This window comes from Eretmochelys imbricata, chromosome 13 (assembly GCF_965152235.1).
Source record: "Eretmochelys imbricata isolate rEreImb1 chromosome 13, rEreImb1.hap1, whole genome shotgun sequence".
Lineage (NCBI taxonomy): Eukaryota > Metazoa > Chordata > Testudines > Cheloniidae > Eretmochelys > Eretmochelys imbricata.
In genome coordinates this window covers 28,602,147-28,623,989 of record NC_135584.1, presented here as the reverse complement: position 1 = coordinate 28,623,989, position 21,843 = coordinate 28,602,147, and the positions used below count along the sequence as shown (strand labels likewise).

At 45.6% G+C, this 21,843-nt stretch overlaps 1 protein-coding gene across 1 annotated transcript in view; it reads right to left on the bottom strand.

Annotated features, from left to right (window-relative positions):
- Positions 1–20,131: 20,131 nt before the first annotated feature.
- Positions 20,132–21,843, bottom strand: part of SNTA1 (syntrophin alpha 1) — a 71,374-nt gene continuing 69,662 nt past the window's right edge. The window contains exon 8 of the mRNA XM_077832265.1: positions 20,132–21,078. Within this exon, the coding sequence (XP_077688391.1) occupies positions 20,986–21,078 (93 nt within the window). The 3' untranslated portion in view covers positions 20,132–20,985. The remainder of the gene's footprint in view (positions 21,079–21,843) is intronic.

Below are 21,843 nucleotides of genomic sequence, written 5' to 3'. Positions count from 1 at the left end.
TTTAGTGTTTCCAGGTGCTGGGCATTGGCAAGAGGTAAGTGGTAGCTGCCTGGAGAACCAGGGCTGTTTGCTTCTCTTCATCTGGTCTGGGGCTCAGGCCTTCCCCCACAATCTGGTCTGCATCTGAGTAGCTTCCCCTTTTGTAGGGATCCCCATATGTAGGGATGCTGGGTTGGGGTGGTTGATCCTGCCCCTTTTCTGAGACAGTATGTCCACGAACGGTTGTGGGTGAATGGATGGGATAGTGGTGAATCAAATTTGTTTGGGCCACTATGAAGCTATCAGGATCATTATGACCCTGTGCAGCTTGATTTTCCTGAGGATACGAGGTAGCAGAGGAATGGGAGGGAAGATGTATATTAGTGGGTCCGACCATTGCACTAGGAAGGTATACCTTGGAGTTGAGGCCCTGCGTGGCTCAAGAGCAATAGGTCACTTCTTTCAGAGTAGCAGCCGTGTTAGCCTGTATTCACAAAAAGAAAAGGAGTACTTGTGGCACCTTAGAGACTAACAAATTTATTTGAGCATAAGCTTTCGTGAGCTACAGCTCACTTCATTGGATGGATTCACTTCTTGTTTCCCAGGGTTGTGGAGAGGTCCCAGGATGGGAAGCCCCATTGATGAAAGATGTACTGCAGTACTGAAGAATGGAGCTCCCGCTCATGATCCCTGTGGAAATGTCTGCTGAGGCTGTCCACTCGGGAGTTCATTACTCCTGGAATATATACCGACAAGAGGGTAATCTGATGCTGGGTGCACTAGTTCCAGAGCTGGATTGCTTCATAGAATATCAGGGTTGGAAGGGACCTCAGGAGGTCATCTAGTCCAGCCCCCTGCTCAAAGCAGGACCAATCCCCAACTGAATCATCCCAGCCAGGGCTTTATCAAGCCCGACCTTAAAAACTTCAAAGGAAGGAGATTCCACCACCTCCCTAGGTAACACATTCCAGTGCTTCACCACCCTCCTAGTGAAAAAGTTTTTCCTAATATCCAACCTACACCTCCCCCACTGCAACTTGAGACCATTACTCCTTGTTCTGTCATCTGCTACCACTGAGAACTGTCTAGATTCATCCTCTTTGGAACCCCCTTTCAGGTAGTTGAAAGCAGCTATCAAATCCCCCTCATTCTTCTCTTCTGCAGACTAAATAATCCCAGTTCTCTCAGCCTCTCTTCATAAATCATGAAGAGTGGCATGGATCTTGCTCTCCCACTTGTTCATGTAATAGACAGTAATCATGGTCCGATCTGACCTGGACATACATGGACAAAATAAGGGGTAGGAACATCTTGCATGCTTCATGGACTGCCTGAAGCTCAAGAAGATTGTTATGCAGTTTGAACTTCTGCAGGGACCAGGAACCCTGAACTGTCTGGTCATCGTGGTGTGCTACCTGTCCCAGCAAGTAGATATCAGTAATGAGTGTCTTTGTAGGTAGGGTGGGAACAAAGGGGACCCACACACAAACCTTCTCTCTGGTCTCCCACCAGGTGAGCTATCTCAGGACATTCTGGGGAAGTGAGACTCATTTGTCCGGGGAGTCCCTGCGGGGGGCGCAGACTGTCCGCAACCAGGCTTGGAGGCACCAAAGATGAAGCATTGTGAAAGGGGTTACATAGGCCCTATAACCAAATAGGACCAAGCAGTACTGGACGGTCATCTGAGGGTTGAAGCTGCGTGACAAGATCCGTCATGGCAAGGAATCTATCCTGAGGTAAGTAGGCTCTTGCCTTGATCAAACTCAGATTCATGAAAATAAATTCTATAACTTCTGTGGAGATTAAAGTGGATTCTTCTGAATTTACCTAAGTTCCAAAGCATGAAAGAGGTCAAGTGAGGAGGTGACTGCTGCTTGGAGTTCCTGATACGACTGTCCTATAAGCAGCCAGATGTCTAGGCAGGGAACTATGGGGCTCCCCACTCTGTGGAGATACACTGCTACCACTGACAGTACCTTTGTGATAGGCAGTCGAAAGGCCAAAGGGGAGCACGCTCTATTGAAAGTGCTCTGGGCCCACCGTGAAGTACAGAAATCTCATGTGTGCTAGGTGAATGACTATATGGAAATAAACAGCCTTCAAATTGAGGGGTGCAAACCAGTCATCTTCATTCAGGGAGGGGATTACTGAGACCAGGGTAATCAACCTAAATCTTGAATGACGTATAAAGACATTTAGCTGTGTAAGGTCCAGGATAGCTCTCTAGCCCACCTTCTTCTTGGGGATGAGGAAATATTTGGAGTAAAAGCCCAATTACATAGGGGTTACAAGCTCTATTGACCCAAGCTGGAGAAGGGAGTCCAACCCTTTTATGAGAATCCTCTCATGAGAAGGTCCTGGAAGAGAGATGGGGAGAGTGGCCTGGGAGAGGGGGCTGAAGGGGCGCTACCTGGAGGCTCAGATTGAGTAGGGGGGAAGTGGGAGGGCTCAGGGCCCAAATGGGGCCTCTTGGAGAGCTCCATTAAGTGTCAGAGTCTGAACTCCTGAGATGGTCTGGTAAGCGGGGGAAAGGAGCAGCAGATGTCACACCACAAAAGGATGTGTGCTTCTCTGAGGGAGCAAAGGCAGCTCTTGTGAGGGTCAGTCACTGGGAAGACCCAGGGGTGGTCCAGGTACTGAAGCCTGGAACTTTGGGCACGCTAGGTGTCCTGAACAGTGGGAGGCCTGGGGAGACAACACCCCAAATCAGCTCTCTAAAAATAACTATTTACAAATTATTTACGGAGCTGAAGATTGAGCAGGAACCCTGGAAAGGCTACAGACACAGAAGGGTTCTGTCCCAGACTGTGAGCGGTAGAAAGGAACTGGAGAGATGGTTGGTTCGTGCCACCCCTTATCCCCTCGGTTCAGAACACGAGGAGGGGAAGAGCACTGGCACAGTGCTATTGAAAAATCTTCCCATTCCAAATGCATGGAGCACATGTGCACTCACCCACACGAGCCCAGCACTTGAAAAAGGACCAACAGGAATCGATGAACAACACTTGAATGTCCAAATTAGGCTCTTAAGGTGTCGAGGTGTCTTTGGGACTGATCACTGGTGCCCTGCAGCCACTCTGCACTGAAGAGGGAGAAGAGGGGCCTTTATGAGATTCTAGTAAATAACTCAGAAGTTTTGCTGCTCTAGGGCATTGTTTGTAACTATCGAAGGCATTAACGCAGCAATGGCTCTTGTATTGGGCCTCTGTTGGGTGTTTGCTGATCCACCGACATCTCCTCCCCCTTATATAAGCAAAGACTCCTTGCACTGACCCCTTTTCACATCTCAGCCTTATTTGCTGCCTGATTTATCTGGTGTGTACTGATGTATCTAAAACCCAACCCCTCCAGAACCTCACTAGATTCCAGATTCAACATCAATACTGTGAACAAATGGCCTTCCAGAATGACCAACACCTCTTCTTGTAGCATACTGAGCCTTCCTTAGGAGTCTTTCATTTACCAGGCCTGACCTTCGCTTAGCTTGGGAGATGAAATGCACCATGGGTGTTGGTCTACGATCTCCCAGCTGTGTATTTGTGGCTGGTTTTATTCCAGGCTGAATGACAGATTAATCTAATGATAGACATTAGGGTGAAACAGACACTCTTCCAGACCGATACTTACCTGAGTATAGTAATATCAGGCTACATGTCTGGAAAGAAAATGATTTTGTTGGTGAAAATGTCTTTCAGTGTATACATTAGTCAGTGCACAGCGCAGGCATTCTGAAAGTGCAGAGTGCCGATCATTTTTGGATACACTTTGTAAACAGAAAAAACAATACCATGGGTGGTTATTATTATTATTATTCTGTTCAGAGGGATGCTGCAAAATCAACATCATCTAATAGTTTTTCCGAGCACAGAAATAGTATTGCCATGACAACCACTAACCAAGGATTTGCGTCAGTCAAGGGGAAAGAGCATACATTGTTGAAGGAGCAGAATCAATTTCCTACCGCTCCTCAGGAGCGCTCTTCCTTATCTATTTAGGATACCTGGCACTTAGCAACAAAATAAAACCATCTCTGAATTACCCATTTGCACATGTGAGTTGGAACTCTCCTCCTCTCCCCCAGTAATGGAAATCTCCATCTTGGTATCCTGCCATCTGTCCCTTCATGGACATTGACTGGGAATGTGAGCAGGAGTCCAATGGAAATGCATACTGTGGCATTTTGCTCCATATTTTTCATAGTAATATTATTATGATATGAGTATGTCATAATTATGTATTTTGTGCAAGATAAGGCATGAGATATCATTGGAAAGGTTATGATTATGATTATCCTACTTGTATGCATGTATCATTTTAGTATCTGAAGTTAGGAATATTGTCTATGCATCTATTACAAATTTGTTTAAACCTGGGGAACGATCACTAGACAGAATGCAATCAGTCTAGATGGCTGGCTGGGAAGGGCCAATAGGGAGAACAGTTGGTCTTAGATGATGCTAATCTCCCACCTGGGAGCCTTCCTGGGGAAGCTGCAAACATGGAGTCATGGCTGTGGTGGTCCTACAGGGACATGTCACCAAGTCACCTCATACCAGACTCCATCATAATACTAGTGTTTTTCCACTGACCAGGTGTGGGCATCAAACTGCGAGACAAAGGGTTCCCACCATATGCTAAAGCTATATAAGGCAGGGGAGTGACATCAGCGTGGTTCATTCTTCACTGACTCCCTGCCCAAGAAGATGGCTGGAAAACACCTGAGAAACAAAAGACTGAACTAGGGGAGAAGGGCTGAACCTAGGCTAGAGGGTTTTCTAGCCTGTGAAAGGAATAACAGGAGTTTTAAGCTGCAAGCAAGTGTATCTTTCTCTCAAGAATCTCTGCAAACTGCCTAAAACAACATTTAGGGTGAGAATTTTCTACTTATAACCAATTTCTTTAGTATATTAAGATTAGATTGTGATTAGTTTTATTTGCTAGGTAATCTGCTTGGATCTGCTTGCTATCCCTTACAATCAATCTTTTGTAGTTAATAAACTTGTTTTGTTTTCTCTAAAACAGTGTGTGGAAATCATTACTTGAGGCAGAAAGCTGTGTATATTCCTCTCCACATTGAGAGAGGGAGTGAATTTAATGAGCTTACACTGTACAGTTCTCTTTGCAGCGCAAGATGGTATAATTTTGGGTTTACACTCCAGAGGGGGGCGTGCACTTGAGTAACTGGGCAGTTCCTTAGCTGAGCCTTCCCATGCAGAGCTGATCTCAGCATCTGTGTGTGTAGCTACAGCTGGGTGTACGTACGTATGTGTGCTGGTAACATGCAATCTGAAGCCTGGGAAAGGGCTTGGCAGGCTTACCTCAGCAATACAGTGTAAAGGGAGCCCAGGCTGGTGGGTCAGGTGGGCTGAATGCTACCCCAGTTCCAAATGGCACCCTGGGGATAACCCGTCACACACACTTCAAAATATCCACTTTTTTCTCCTCTAATTTACTGCTAGGCTGCTAGCTCAAAAATAACGAGGGCAGCACCTACACCACAATGCGAGAGGAACACAACGTAAGACAAGTGAGTGTTCCTTACATGCTAGCGATCCTAAAGCATTAGCAGGGTGCAGGTGCAGAAACATCCCAAACCCATTCCAAGCTTGGAACCAATTCTCTGAACACTGTTTTTTCCTTTAACTACGGGCCACATCAAAATCTGGAACTTACACACTGGTCAGACACATGGTCTATCTTATTCAGTATCTTAACAGTGACCAGGGCCCAAGAATCTCCCTGGTTACAAAGACACACACAAATCCTTTTTTAAAAACCCTTAAAGCCTTTGCCCCAGGAAACCTATGACCTTGACCTTAGGGGATAGAATTTATAATTCCTATATAGTTTGCATTTTTATTATTTTATTTCTGCAGCTTGTGCATCCCTCCTTCAGGTTTGTCTTCGTCACTCAAGGTCACTTTGCCTCTGGACAGTTCGTTCTTTGGGAAATGACAGTTCCAGTTTTCTTTCAAAGAAGAATGAATTATCTTTAGTTGCTTTATGCAGGTACCTCTTGAGTGTGCACATTTGTTGATTGTAACATGGTACCAGTGAGACATGGGCCTGAATCCATCTCGATCCAACTCCTTCTGCCCTCCCAGTGGTGATCGATTTCAGATTTAGATTCTGATCTGAATAAACTTTGTCTCTAAAACTAACATTGTAATGGCCCCAAAGCAGCTCCTCAAAGCTGAAATCACCCTGAACTTTAGGAAAGGTTGGGTTGAGGTCCTAGCTTCTGAACTCTGGACTTTTTCTGGTAACAAAACACATCATGGACTCCAAATTACAATTGCACAACCTATAAATATATGAGTTCCACCCAAGCTGGAAAAGCTACTGATGCACATAGTCATATTTTCACTCACAGCTCAACTCTGTTTTGGGATTTGATATAACTAGATTATCCCATAACAGCAGAAACCCCTGCATCTAACAGCTGTATTGTCCCATAATGTCACCTCAGGTTAAGGAGTCATAGAAATCATACAGATTAAGGCCAGAAAGGCCTACTAGAGCATAGTCTGACCTCTTGTATATCACAGGCCACCAACGTCACCAGCCAACGGCACACTAAACCTAACAACCAAAAATTAGACCAAAGGAGACTAGATTGTTCTGTGCCACAGGCAGAGACTAGGAGGGACCGAGGTGCACCAGTGTCTGAGGCCCCCACAATTGCAGGAAATTGATAAGTGAGATATGCCCAGATACTCCTGGCAAGCAACACATGCCCACACTACAGAGGAAGGCAAAAAACACCCAAGGCCACTGTCAATCTGACCTGGAGGAAAATTCCTTCCCAATCCCACATATGGCAATCAGATAGACCCTGGGTGTCTGAACAAGAACCACCCAGCCAAGCAGTTGAGAGTGAGAATGCTTGGTGACACCTCAGAGCCTGGCCTACCCCACCTAGTGCCCCAGCTCCAGCCGTGGCCATCCCTGATGCTTCAGAGGAAAGAGATTTAAAAACCCTCTTAGAATATGTTGGGGGAGAAAAATCCCTTCCTGACCACTGCTGGTGGCCAGCTGAAGCTCTGAAGCATGAGCTTTAGGAACATAAGATATAAACCAGAAGTGAATCCCAGGACTTTTGAGCCCTGGCCCCACCATCAACAAGCAACCCTGTTATACAATCACACTCAAATGTGTCCGGTTCTCTCTTAAGATTAAGTTGTTTTCCCCCAAAAACTCCTCCAGGGAGGCTGTTCTAGAGCCTCACCCCTGTGATGGTTAGAAAGCTTCTAATGAACACCCTGAATTTGTGCATGGACAGTTTATATATTATTTGTTCTGATGCCAACATTGTCCTTTACCTTAATTAGCTCTTCACCCTCTCTCATATTTACCCCTTTAATGTATCTAGAGAGAGCAATCAGATCCCCTCTCAGCCTTATTTTTGCAAGACTAAACAATCCAAGGTCTTCCAGTCTCCTCTCATAAGATAGGCCCTCTATTCCCCCGATCATCCAGGAGGCTTGTCGCTGCACCTGTTCCAGTTTAAATTCATCTTGGTTGAATACGCATGTCTAGAATTGTAGAGTATTTCAAACAAAGTCTTACCAGTGCCTTAGCCAATGGCATTAGTACTTCTCTAGCTCTACGTGAAATGCCTCGCCTACCACATCCTAGGATCACATTTGCCTTTTTCACAGCCACATCACACTAGTGGTTCATAATCATCCTATGATTGACCCACACACCCAGGTCTTGTTCCTCCTCTTTTGCTTCCAACTGATGAGTCTCCAGTTTGTAGCAGAAATTCTTGTTATTACCCTAAGTGCATGGCCTTGCACTTTGTACTAGTGAATTTCATCCCATTTCTATTACTTCTAGTCTTCAAGGTCATCCAGATCTTCCTGTATAATGTTCCACTCCTCCTCTCTGTTGATGATGGCTCACAGTTTTGTATCATCAGCAAATTTCATTAGCACACTCCTACTTTTTGTGCCAAAATCATTAATACAAATATTGAATAAGATTGGTCCCAAAAGTAATCCGTGAGGAACTCCACTAGTAACCTCCCTCCAGACCAATAATTCACCTTTCAGCACAACCTGTTACCTTCTTACCCAAACAGAAACAGCTCAATGGCCAGTAATACCACCACAGGTTGATAAGCATGTGTAACACTGACAAGAGCACAATCGTCAGCCGGCGGGATCGAACCTGAGCCCTCTGGAATTTAATGCATAAGCCTCAAGCCATATGGCTGGCGCTCTCTCTCTCTCGCCCCCTCCTCCTCTTGGTACCGCTAGATGGGACAGAACACCCCACCCAGGAGGTGTGTGGGTTACATATGAAAACAGAAACATTTTGCGTCTACAAATGATTTGGGGAAACAGGCATTTAAATTTAGAACTAAATTTTTAAACTATTTGAGCATATTGTGGGTTAGACAATGATCCTAACGATCCTGCTGCAATGTGTTAGTTCCACTGCATCCACTTGTATCACATTGTGGCAGGGTTAACACAACATAATGGGAAACGTGAGCCGTTACCATGGAAATTAAAAACAAACAAAAAAATTATGACTTTCTTCTTAATTAACTGCGATGCAACGGTTAGTCAGTCTGCAGCCAGAATATTTGTCTCCTAGACTTGACCATTTATGTTCTTCTAGAAGACTCAGTCCCTACACTCATGAGTAGGGCATTGACCTCATTTATATTGACGCTGGGGGAACGGGGCACGGACATGTCATTAAGTATCAATAAGACAATGGAGACTTTTACATTACCATGCCTTGCCCTTGTGTTTGCAGTTCGAGTGTTTGTGAAGCACTTTCAGATCCTTGAATGGACGGTGTCCCGCCCAAAGCATCGATAATGTTTCATATTAAGCAGCATTATCATTATTATTTAAAGCTATACTTTATATAAAGAATCAACTTGCTTCTGTCAGGGGCAACGGGGATGATAAAAAAGCTTCACTCCTCAGTCGGAGAAGTCAGTTCATAGTCTAGCTTTAGCAAATGCGAAGCAGACAACTTTTCTCCTCCATCATGCCACAATGGTCCAAGTCCTGATGGTCTAGGTACTTTAAAAGGCAAAAAGCCTAACCTTTCTTACATCCCAGAAATGGTGGGTGAGAAGGAAAGAACCCAGCTTGATTTTCAGATCCCAGGTTGAATTTGTAGGGTTGGCTCTTAAACTCCCCCCTCAGACATCTTCTGACGTGCCAACTGGTGACATCTGGTCAAGAAATTGAGATGCAGTAAAGAACCCAGGATGCCATTTGGACAGCATCACTTTCCAGAGAAGAATCACAATTTGGATGAACAATTAGTTGACGGAAAGCTGGGTTGTGAAATCTACCTCACGCTAGCATGCCATGCACTACTGTGTAATAAAAGTTCCTTAGTGCTCTTTTATCTACACCGGTGCCAAGGCCCACTGTGCAGTCCAGATTCCTTGGCATTTCTAAATTATCCAGTTTAACATCTTTGCATCTAGGAAAAGGTTTAGTTTAGAGCTGGTTGAAATTCTTCTGCTGAAATTTTATTTGGCTGAAAAGTGGCCTTTTTTAAAAAGAAATTTTGCTTTCTAAAGTTTGGGGGAATTGATGACAAATCAAAATTTAAAAAATCAGTTTTCAAAACCAAAAATTACCAAATCCTCCCTGCCACAAACATTTTTAAAATAAAAAAATAAACACCCTTCCCCTCTGATTTAAAAAAAAACAAACAAAAAAACCAAACAGAAGCAGAACTTTTCCTTCCTGTAATAACTTGCTTTTGTCCTTGCCTCCACCCCAGATAGGTCAGATTCCTGTCTTCCCTTCTCCTGAGCCAGTGCCATTCTAAGGGTTAAACAGCCTCTCTTCAATGCAGGTCAGCTACCTGTCAGCTACCAGTCTTTGACTCTGCCATGCTCACTAACATGCCCTGAGTACCCTGTGATGGAAAAGGGATTGGACAGGTGGTCCAATACCCTTGTATTTTATTAGGAGTTACAAGACATTCTAAGTGTAACCATAGAGAATATAATAGGCATTCCAGGAAACTGCGGAAATGTACAAATGTTTGTTTACTTTGTTTAATGTAACTACTACTGAGATCAGTGTGTCAGCATCTTGTCTTTGGAATTCCTGGGTCATTAACCTTTAGCTGCCTTCCCACACAAAGAGTGATTTCATAATTCAGCATTTGTGCCCCACGGCGTGCTTTTCATTCTTCATTAGATTCTTGCGAGAGAAGGAAAAAAATAGTTACAAGGACAAAGTACAGGCCCTAGGTTTCCATCCTGCCCTTCAGATGGAGTGTTCTGTATCTGGGAATAGAGGTAAGGGAATGGAACACAGGACTTGTGGCCTGAGCTGACCGTTTGACACTGGGAAAGTCGCTTCATCTCCTGGGGCCTCAGTCTGCAGCTATAAAATGGGTGTAATAATGTATCATAATTAGCCCATGGAACTCATTGCCACAGATCAGCTGCAGCACCAGAACAACATGGTCAGAAGCAATGCAAGCTTCTCCCACTCTTGGTGTCACCCAATAATAAATAATAATAATAATAATAATGCTTGTGGTGAGAGGGCAGTTCAGCCTCCTGGGCACATTCATTTGCTGGCTTCTCTGCTGCCATTGCCTACCAGGGAGCCAACTGTGGTGACTTGGTGACATGTCCCTGTAGGGCCACCACAGCCATGACTCAAAGGCTGTTTGCAGCATCCCCAGGAAGGCTCCCAGGTGGGAGATTAGCATCGTCTAAGACCTACTGTTCTCCCTAATGGCCCTTCCCAGCCAGCCATCTAGACTGATGGCAGTCTGTCCAGTGATCGTTCCCCAGGTTTAGACAAATTTGTAATAGATGCATAGACAATATTCCTAACTTCAGATACTAAAATGATACATGCATACAAGTAGGATAATGGTGTGAAGTGTCTGGTTACAGTTCAATGCTCTCAGGGGCAGGCAGCAGTTGTGAATTAGTCAACAACATGCACGCACTCACTTTGCACACTCGAGCACCTTTATGTTCTTTTAGATTTAATCATGCAAAGCACATCACACAAAACAAGAACCACTACAGGCAATGTCCTCACTAGTGCGCCCTTCCTCTGGCAGTCCTGGGGGACCAGTGGTGTTCAGGAAAGTAGGCAGCCAGGATGCCCCCTCCTCATGCAGGCTGGTACATGGTACAGTGGTCTCTCCATCATGGACTGGAGAAAATGCCCCCCCCCCCCAGTGTCAGGTGACACCCTTGCCAGCTTCCCCACATGAGCACAAACCCCTGCCAGGTGACTTGGTTGCCAAGGTAACTCCTGTCCCCCTCCAACACACCAGTTATTCTGGGCTGGGGCCAGTCCTTTGTCTAGAATGGCTAGATTTCCAAGGACTTGGTACTTAGTATCAACTACCCTCTATTGTTATACTTTGGCCACCAACCTCCTGGATGTCAGCCCCAACAGGAAGCCAACAGACCTCAAAGACCTGAAAGCAAAGTTGGCTGCACATTCAAAATGGAGTGTGCTGCCTGCCCCAGGCAGACAGGCTTCGTAATCTTCAGAAGTTGTACCAACATATGCCCAGTTCATCACAACTTGCCCACGCTCATCCAGGGAACCACTGGCCAAGCCCCTTTGTTCTGATTCCCAGCTGCCTTGCTCTGACCACTAGACAACACTTCCTCCAAACAGGTTGTTCACACCAACATTAAGGACATCCACAGGAGCGAAGCTCGGAGCACAAAAGCCCCTCTGTTGGAAATGGGCTGGGAAGAAACTCCCCTATCCTCGTCTTTAAGGGAGCCTCTCAGATCCTTCTTCTGCACAGCTGGAGGCAGGAAGAGGGCAACAACCCTTGCCAAACAACACCTGCCTCTCCAGTGTCCCTCCAAAGCAGGGCGAGAGACAGCATGATGGAGAGCCCTGAAGTGGCACTCACTGTTCAGACCCTGCCTGGCAGCCCTGTCTCTCCTTTGCGGCTGCATGTACTGAAACCCCCATCAGGGCTGGGGCACCTGGCTGTGAAAGGAATGCCCTGCTTTTGGCATTAGGGTGGTTTTGAGCCAAGCATAAAGCTGCTGGCTTCTAACAATCAAGGTGGGTGTTCTCTGAAGATAAAGCTCAGCATATGAGCCTCGCAGCATCTGATTGGGATTGTTCTCAATCCTTTCGCTGCAGACGGCCAGTCGGGATCCTGGAGCCCTTTCTCTGCACCGAGGACAGGAGCAAACCAACAACAGCCCCTTGAAAACCAAGGTTGAGTCAGGAGGGCTGATCATTCCCACATCTCCCCAGCTGCTGGAACGGTTAGAGAGAGACAACACGCCCAGGGGGCCTCATGCAGCCTTCAGCCAGCCCGGTTGCATGTCAAAACAGGACCAGATGCTGCTTCTGCTTTAGAGAGGCTGTGGCCCCCAGACTCAGCACAAAACTAAATGTTTAAGGCCCAGGTCTAAAGGCTTGAAATATAATCCTTCATGGCTACATTTTTAAAGCCAACCTCTGATTCTGTGTGTGCAAAGACTGGCACTGAGGTAGCTTGGTGCCTGATTGTGTCCATAGATCAGCCACTCAGTTATTTTAAATGACGCCAATATCTGCCCCACGTTGACAGTAAGGGCAAAATTACTGGCGCAGAACTGACTGAGGCCTCTTTTAAATACACGGCCCGTAAATTTGGAGCTCCCAGCTCAATGGCCTGGTTATGGGCCCATGAGCCATTGTAGAAGGTGGATGGCTTGATGGCAACAGATGCATGTTAGTAATAAAGTTCGGCCGCAGCATTGTAGTGATTAGATGGTGATCAAACACTCTATACACAGCACATCTGAACAAAAGAAGCAGCTGATAAGGCTTGTCACGGCAGCACAGCTGCAGAGCATTGGCTGCGAGAAGCTGGAAATCAAGTGCAACCCAGAATTGTGAGAGGGCAAAGTGGCCTGTCCTGAAGTGGGATGAAACGGCAAAATCTTTTCACGAGCAAGAAAACCCAATACAAATTCATCTTGGCTCAGTTTGAAACGTTTCATTTCGATTTCAACCTTTCACATTTTTCAGTACAAATTAAGTTGAATTTCAAAATGAAAAAAAGCCACTTTGAACCAAAACCCTGAAAATTTTCATTTTGACAATGTGAAACGGGACGCTGACCATTTTTAAACTTTTGAGTAGGGAAATTTGTTGACATCAAGCCCTTCCCACAGTTTTGGTTTTGACAAATTGGAATTTTTCAGTGGAAAAAAAATGTTCCATTGAAAAATCCTGATCAGCTACAATTCTGATATGGTGTCATTTGTTTTTTGCAGCGTGGACTTGATTTACCAAAAGTTCAGGTTAATGTTAGACTGAAAATTTTAGAGGCTTTTACCCTAAGAAGCAGCATGTCCAAGTGGCTACAGCATGGGCTGGGGACACAGAAAACCACAGCTCTATTCCTGACACTAACCTATGTGTAACTTTGGGTGAGTCACTTCCCCACTGTGTACCTCAGCCTCTGCAGCTGTGACATGGGAATTATAATGCTACTTACTTTCCTTTGCAAAACAAGGTGAGATCCAACACTGCCTTGTTTGACCTTTATAAACCAGAACTTGGAAAAACAGAGGGTCCTGAATTGCCAAGTGTAGGGGATAACGTTTACTGCACTTTTGAAGGCCATCTGCACATATGGACCAGACCTCCACAGCTCCTTCCTGATGCCTTTGCTCACGAAAGCATTAAAAACAACCAACCACCTGAGTGTTTGTTTCCTAGAAGGATTTCAAAGCACCTTATGAATCAAGGAAGCATCACAATTCTAATTCTCATTTTATAAATTGGGAAAGAAGAGCATGATGGGGGACACTCACCTTGAGTGCCTCCTAGTGGCTGGGTGCAGTACTGCAAGCTTTTTCCAACTCTTTGCACCCCCTGTAAGTTGCTGACCTCACTTGGCAGGTGTTCAATGACTCGGCCCTCCAGCCAAGTCACACAGTCAGAACAAACCTCTTCCGGGGTAGCAAAGAGTTCACCAAACTGCCTACCCTCCCCAGGGTCTTCAGCCCCATCTCTGGGCCCTTTAAATCCCACCATTTTCTTGGGCTTCTAAACATGCCTGGTTCCCTTCTCAGGGTTAGGCCACTTGGATAGTGAGGGATCCCAGCCTGCCAAAGCTCCGGGCTCCCTGTAATCCTCTGCTGCTACTTTTGGGGCCTCTGCCCACCTGGTCCCTTTATCTTCACCCCTTAGCCTTAAAGTTCTCAGGTCCCCATTCTCCCAGCATAAGTAAATGCAATGGAGTGGGTAGCGCAGGGTGGGGCAGGCCCCCATCCTCACCCCACTGGTCCCAGCCAGGAACTGACCTGCTCAGCCCCTGCAGCTCCTTTTATTTGAGCCTGCTGGGCTCTGATTGGCTGCTTCAGTGCAGCCTCTCTAGGCAGGCCTGGAGGACCCGCCTTCCCAGCTCCTTTCTTGGGGCAGGGTGTAGTAGAACCACAGGGCCTTGAGCGGGGGCCATTAAGGGTCTGGTGCACCCTGTCACACAGAGGTTGTGTGAACTGACCTGAGTCAAACAGCAAGTCAGAGGCAGGGCAGGAATGCCATCCAAGGACCCTGGCTCTCAATCCCTCTCCGCCACAAGAGGTGCTACCTCTCCCTCTGTGACATACCTGATGTCTGTAATTAACCGTAAAGCACAGGGACGGCTTTGAGGGTCAGTGCTACCATCAGCATTTGAACGACTGCGATGTCTAGATCTGCGCTGAGTAAGGTACACATAGTGGCAATACGGCCAATGCTGGCAGAGTGCCCTCTCTTTTCACACAAATAACGATCATCGTTGGCAATAAATAACGAAGGGAACAAAGGCAGGCACTAGCTGAGAAAGAAGCTGAATTAGTTCTAGACTCTAGAATTAATCACAACAACAAATGAATTCAACCCTTAAATGCAATGCCCTGATCTTGGATGGGCTGTTCGGTGGATCTAGTGCTGCACATGCGGTGTGGAGATAGTTTACATTTCAAAGCAGGTTTCAGCCTGAAGTGTACCAGAGTGCTATGCAAAATAGGGGTGTGTGTGTGTAACACAACCATCTTTGGAGCAAAACAGTGCTGTTTAACAGCACGTGGCGATACACAGCTTAAGGTAGGTTTCAGAGAAGCACAATAACTTAAGTTAAGGAGCGAAACTGTAGCCCAAAGGCTTCCCTGGCCTATTATACCCGCCGCCCATGGACCACGGCACAAGGAGAGATCGTCTGTTTGTAACGCTGATGGTTCTGAAGTGAAGTGGCACCCGTGAACGGATGTATTTTCAAAGCTTTGGTAAATGGCAGCTCCAGATTCTCGGTTCCTGTTAAGATGGGGGAAAAAAACCAGCAGAGGGCAGCATTTCTCATCGACACCACTCTCCCAGACTCGGTGCGCAGTGGGTTCAAGGGGCCAGTTGCCTGAAGGGCTTGTCAGCCTTCCACAGGCTGAGCCCTGCTCCACTTATTCATCTCACCTGAAAACCAGGCGGGGCACGGACACTGCTGCAGCCACTGTCCGCATTTGCCGTCTTGGACGAGGGACGCTTCCGGGCTGACGGCTGTAGCCCCTGCTCAGCAGGGCTCTGGAAAGCTGCGGTTGGATTTAATTGCCACAGCTGCTGCTGCTGCTTTTTTTTTTTTTTTGGACATTTCTAAACATTCCCTTCCCCCGCTACATTTGCCATGAAACTTTTCCAGTTTTTCATCAGAAAATCAAAAACCCCAAACCATTTCCTAGCGCCAAATAGCTTCCGAGGCCAGAAGGAACCACTGTGGTCTCTAGTCTGAGCTCCTGTATAACCCAGGCCAGAGACCTTCCCCCAAAGAATTCCCAGCTCAGATCTTTCAGAGAAACGGCCCATCTCGACTTTTACTGCAACCCCAAGTTTTTAACAAACATTTCATTTGTATATTTTTGTTTTTAAACCAGAACATTTTGAGCCAAATGAAAATTTTCCATGGCCATTTTTGTCTTGGTCAAGTTTCATCCCACAAATATTTCAACAGAAAAATTTCAAGCGGGTGCACTTGTCTCAGGAACCACCTTCCCCTGCCATCCCCTGGTCCTGTTCAGGGCTGACTTTGGCAGGTGCTTCACAGTAGGGCTGTCAATTAATCGCAGTTGGCTCACGCGATTAACTCAAAAAAATGAATCACTATTAAAAAAATTAATCGCATTTAATCGCAGTTAAACTGTTAAACAATAGAATACCAATTGAAATTTATTAAATATTTTGGATGTTCTTCTACATTTTCAAAGCTATTGATTTCAGTTACAATGCAGAATACAAAGTGTACAGTGCTCTCTTTATATCGTTATTTTTATTACAAATATTTGCACTGTAAAAATGATAAAAGAAATAATATTTTGCAATTCACCTCATACAAGTACCGTAGTGCAATCTCTTTATCATGAAAGTGCAGCTTATAAATGTAGATTTCTTTTTGTTTTACCCACATTCTGCCATATATTTAATGTTATAGCAGTCTCAGATGATGACCCAGCACTTTCACTGCAGATTTGACAAAATGCAAAGAAGGTACCAATGTGAGATTTCTGAAGATAGCTACAGCACTCGACCCAAGGTTTAAGAATCTGAAGTGCCTTCCAAAATCTGAGATGGACCAGGTGTGGAGCATGCTTTCAGAAGTCTTAAAAGAGCAACACTCTGATGTGGAAACTACAGAACCTGAACCACCAAAAAAGAAAATCAACCTTCTGCTGGTGGCATCTGATTCAGATAATGAAAATGAACATGCGTCAGTCCGCACTGCTTTGGATTGTTATCAAGCAGAACTTGTCATCAGCATGGACGCATGTGCCCTGGAATGGTGGTTGAAGCATGAAGGGATATACGAATCTTTAGTGCATCTGGCATGTAAATATCTTGCGATGCCGGCTACAATAGTGCCATGAGAACGCCTGTTCTCACTTTCTGGTGACAATGTAAACAAGAAGAGGGCAGCATTATCGCCTGCAAATATAAACAAACTCGTTTGTCTTAGCGATTGGCTGAACAAGAAGTAGGACTGAGTGGACTTGTAGGCTCTACAGTTTCACGTTGTTTTATTTTTGAATGCAGTTATTTTTTGTGCATAATTCTACATTTGTAAGTTCAACTTTCATGACAAAGAGATTGCACGACAGTACTTGTATTAGGTGAATTGAAAAATACTATTTCTTTTGTGCAAATATTTGTAATAAAAATAAATATAAAGTGAGCACGGTACCCTTTGTAACTGAAATCAGTATATTTGAAAATGTAGAAAACATCCAAAACTATTTAAATAAATGGTATTCTATTATTATTTAACAGTTTGATTAATTGCGATTAATTTTTTAAATCGCTTTACAGCCCTACTTCACAGGCAGCTGGCTGGAAAGCATCACTGCTGTACTTCAAACAGAAATCTTCCCCAGACCCGGCCTTTGCCTTTGCTAGACACCACCTGAGGGCTTAGGCATCTGATGAAGTGAGCTGTAGCTCACGAAAGCTTATGCTCAAATAAATTTGTTAGTCTCTAAGGTGCCACAAATACTCCTTTTCATTTTAAACTTGACTGTCAAAAGTGTACTGAGCGGGAGCTGTGGGTGCCGTTTATTCAGGCACCTCTGTATAGCTCTTGTTGCCTAACGTTAGACAACCACGTCTGAAAATGTTGGTGCTGGTGCCCCCTCCCCATACTGATTGCAATGTCCTACAGAACTTACTAGGGGTGAAGCCCAGAGATGTCTGTGGGAACTGCATAGGGTTCTGTAGAAATGACTCTATGCACCTAGCAAACGGAATGGAGAAAGATCCTTACTGAGGGGGTAGACGTAGGGTAAACTCATAGAATTCTACAGAGGGCCAGAAGTCTCTACTCAGTTGTCTAGGACAGTCTGCTGTGTGTAGGACTTTAACACTGATCATGAGAAAGGCAGTGAGCTGGGAGAATGCATCTCTCCTCCAGGCCAACTCCTAACCTAAATATCAGCTCCGAGCGTGCTCAGCTGAGTGTATCTGGCAGTGTCGTTGTGACTTCACAGCCAGAGATGGAGGCTGGGACTCAGGTGTCTTTGAAAGCCAAGGAAGTGTTCAGAAAACTCTTCTGGGGAGCTTGATGGTAGCAGGACTTGTGCAGGCTTTAACAATTATGATTCCTTACAGTTCATGTAAGGTGTTGTATCCCGCAGGATCCCAGAGAGCTTCCAGCCAACACATACAGCAATCGCTGAAATGCAGCCACTTCTGGAGTGAATTACTGCAACTGCTTCCCAGGGCTCAGTAACGCTGCACAGCTGTTTAGTCCAGGAAGAGAACAATACCTTTTCCAACTGAAACCAAAAGGATTAGCTAGAGGCAGAATATAATTCTTGGCACTGGACCTGTCTGAGATTACACCCCTATTCTTGGGGAAAGTGCTTTGGGCTTGGTGTAACTCGTTGTGTGCCTGAGCCTTTCTGATTTTGTCCTCATATGCTTGTGCTGTTCTTTTATACTCGTCCGTAGCAATTAGTCCACATTTCCACTGTTTGTAGGATTCCTTTTTGATTTTCAGGTCATTAAAAAACTCCTGATGGAGTCATATTGACCTCTTACTATTCTTCCTGTCTTTCCTTTGCATCGGGACAGTTTGCTGTTGTACCTTTAATATTGTCTTGAGAAACAACCAGCTCCCCTGAACTCCTTTTTCCCTTAGATTTTCTTCCCAGGGGACCTTACCTACCAGTTCTCTGGGTTTGTTAAAGTCTGCTTTTTTGAACTCCATTGTCCTTATTCTGCTGTCATGCCTTCCTTTCCTTAGAATTGTGCAAGCTATCATTTCATGATCACTTTCACCTAAATTGCCTTCCACCTTCAGATTTGCAACCAATTCCTCCCTGTTGGTCAGAATCAAGTCTAAAATGGCTGCCCCCCTGGTTACTTCCACTACTTTGTGAAACAAAAATTTGTCCCCAACACATTCCGAGAACTTACTGGAGATTTTGTGTTTTGCCGTATTATTTTCCCACCAGATGTCTGGGTAGTTAAAGTCCCCCATTGCTACCAGGTCTTGTGTTTTGGATATTTCTGTTATTTGTTCTAGAAATACCTCAAGTCACCTTCTCTTCCTCATGTGGTGGTCTGTAGTAGACCCCAGCCATGACCCTCTATACCAATATTCCAGTAATGAGACTTATCCCACCAAGTCTCACAGATGCCAATTAAGTCATCATTTAGTTTATGTACTAATATTTCCCGTTCTTCCTGTTTATTCCCTACATGCCTTGCATTTGTGAATAAACATTTAAGATGCTGAGCAGATTCCTCCATTGATTTCTCTCTTGCTGGTCCTGTTACCCTATCGTAATTTTCGATGCTCTAAACCCCCACCGCCCCCCGCCTGCCCTCCCAACATCTAGCCCTCTGTTAAGGTTGGATTTTTGGGGTTTACCGTCCCCTCTGAAGCTAGTTTAAAGCCCTCCTCACCAGGTTGGTGAGTTGGCTACAAAGACGCTCTTCCCCTTTTTGGTCAGGTGAACCACTTCTCTTGTCACGGACAACAGACAATGCCTCCAGCACACCCAAACACTATGATGAGCCACTGGTTCAGAGACAAGGACATCCCATAAGGAGCCACTAATACCACCTAGTGCTCTCCAAGGTTCTCCCATCCAAGAACGGCCATTTCTAACACCGCTTGGCTTGGCAGGCTGGACAGGAAGTCAGCCCAAGATAGTAGAGCTGCAACTGTTAATTACAAAACCCACATTTGACCATAAAGAAAAGGTCTGGGCAAGCTCCATGGGGCCAAAGCCTGAGACAAAGAAGATTAGCAGAGCTCAGCACTTACAATACAATCAGAGCAACTAATCCTTCTTCCCAAATCCTAAATAGCACCAGTAACGCTAAAACCAGAAATGTCCCCTCTGTTCAAATCTCTCTTCCTATCAGATCTAGAGCAAGCTGAAATGTTTTGAATTTTGATGAACGTTGCTAGAATTTCAAAGTCTGAACCCCCCCAATAGAAAAAAGTCAATGACATTATTGCAGAACTTTCTCCTGTTGTTTCGATCCTCTCCAGTCAGAACCTCACAGTCCTCTTTGCTCCCTTTCACGCCATACTTTGGCAAAATTAAATCAAAGCATCAGGCCATTTGTGACTTGAAATTGTCATAGAATTGCTACTACTCAGCATAAATCAGGAAACAAATATCGTCTGGTGTTGTCTGTGATGTTTATTTCACAAAAGAAAAAAAAGATTTTCATGCATGAACTTTTGGTTCATAAAACAAATTGTTTTCCTGCTCCCTACCTGACAGCCCCTGCGCCACAAAAAATTAAACCAAAAAATAAAATTATCAAGGGGCTGCGAGTTAGCAAAAGAAACAGAACCATCCAAATCTAATGAATAAAAAGGGTTTTAAATTATGGCTCTTCTAACTAGTTACAGAGTTGAATAAATCAGCAAATAGACTTCATACTCTCTAGTTCACATCGGCCAAAAGAATACAAAGTTGGATCAGGACTCCAGACCAATTGTTTCCAAAAAGGGCCTCGGGGGATCAGAGATGTTTGTTGAAGTATCTAATCTACAGCTTCTTTTTATGACAAAGGGGGTTTAAAATATGGGGAGCCTTTAGAACCGAGTTATATAAATATAAAACATTGATACAAACTGATTCTTTGTACAGAAAATATCATCTCACAAGGCACTAGCGTGACAGTGTATCTGGGGGGGTGTTTTGTCTTGCCTGGGTATTTTTCAAGCTTGTTTCGAGTGCTGTTGTCGAAGTGGGAATGTCGTTAGCTCTTGAGCGAGGCTGCAGAGAATGCCCACTACAAGCGGGCTGGGAGCAGTGCCTTCTGTCTCGTTGCTGGTGGGAGGCAGACCCGGCAGTGGCAGGGATTATGTCAGGTGTCCTGGACATTGAGTGGTTTTCCTTGGCTGTGGCTGTGTTACCCAGTCATTCGCATCTTGTCTGAATGGCTTTCGTTTGGCGTTGGCCAGGAGGAATCGCCATAGTGCATAGCTCTCGTGGGATTCGAATTCTCTCTCTGGATCCTTCCCAGGCCCCTATGCCAGCAGCCCGAGCCGGGTCACTTTGGCGGATAGGAATGAGTGGATAATGAAGACAATGGTTTTGGGGCAGGAGTGAAGGTCCAGTTGCTGTAATAAAGGGGAATATTTGCAATGGTCAGTGCTCTGCTCAGACCTCTCAGCCTCTGCTTTGCTACTGTAGGGCCACCCTGCAGGTAAGGGCTGGGGGTGAAATGTGCCGTGAAGTCACGTTGGCGGGGAGAGAGCCCAGGAGCGGGAATTCCTCTTTAGCTGCTTCACCATCCTCCCCAGACACTGTCTCCCAGGGGAGAGGGCAGTTCAGACTCACTGCAATTAAAAACCCATGGCCGGCCCATGCAAGCTGACTCGGGCTCGCAGGGCTTGGGCTGCAGGGCTGTTTAACCGTGGTGTTGATGTAGGCCGAGCCTGGGACCCTCCCATCTCACAGAGCCTGGCCTCCAGCCTGAGCCCGAACGTCTACACTGCAATGAGAGAGCCCCTTAGCCTGAGCCCCACGAGCAGGAGTCAGCTGGCACAGGCCGGCTGCAGGTTTTTAATTCCAGTGTAGACATACCCATTGAAGCATCTGGGTGAGACGGTGAACAGGGCTGGCTGGTGCCCCTTGCTATTGGCTATTAACGTGGGATGGGAGGAAAGGGTCTGAAACCACTGTGGGTACAGTGGAGCTGGAGGTGTGATTTCCAGCTGAGGCAGACACACCGGTGCGAGGTCTGAGCGAGCTGGAGTGCAGCCGCAGCAGCAGGGTGGGGACCCCCTGAGTGCGTGCATGGGCTCTCCCATGGGATGACTCTTGGGCTAGTGAACCTGGCCCACCATGGCTACATGACCATGGTTAGTGAGCCACCTCGCCTG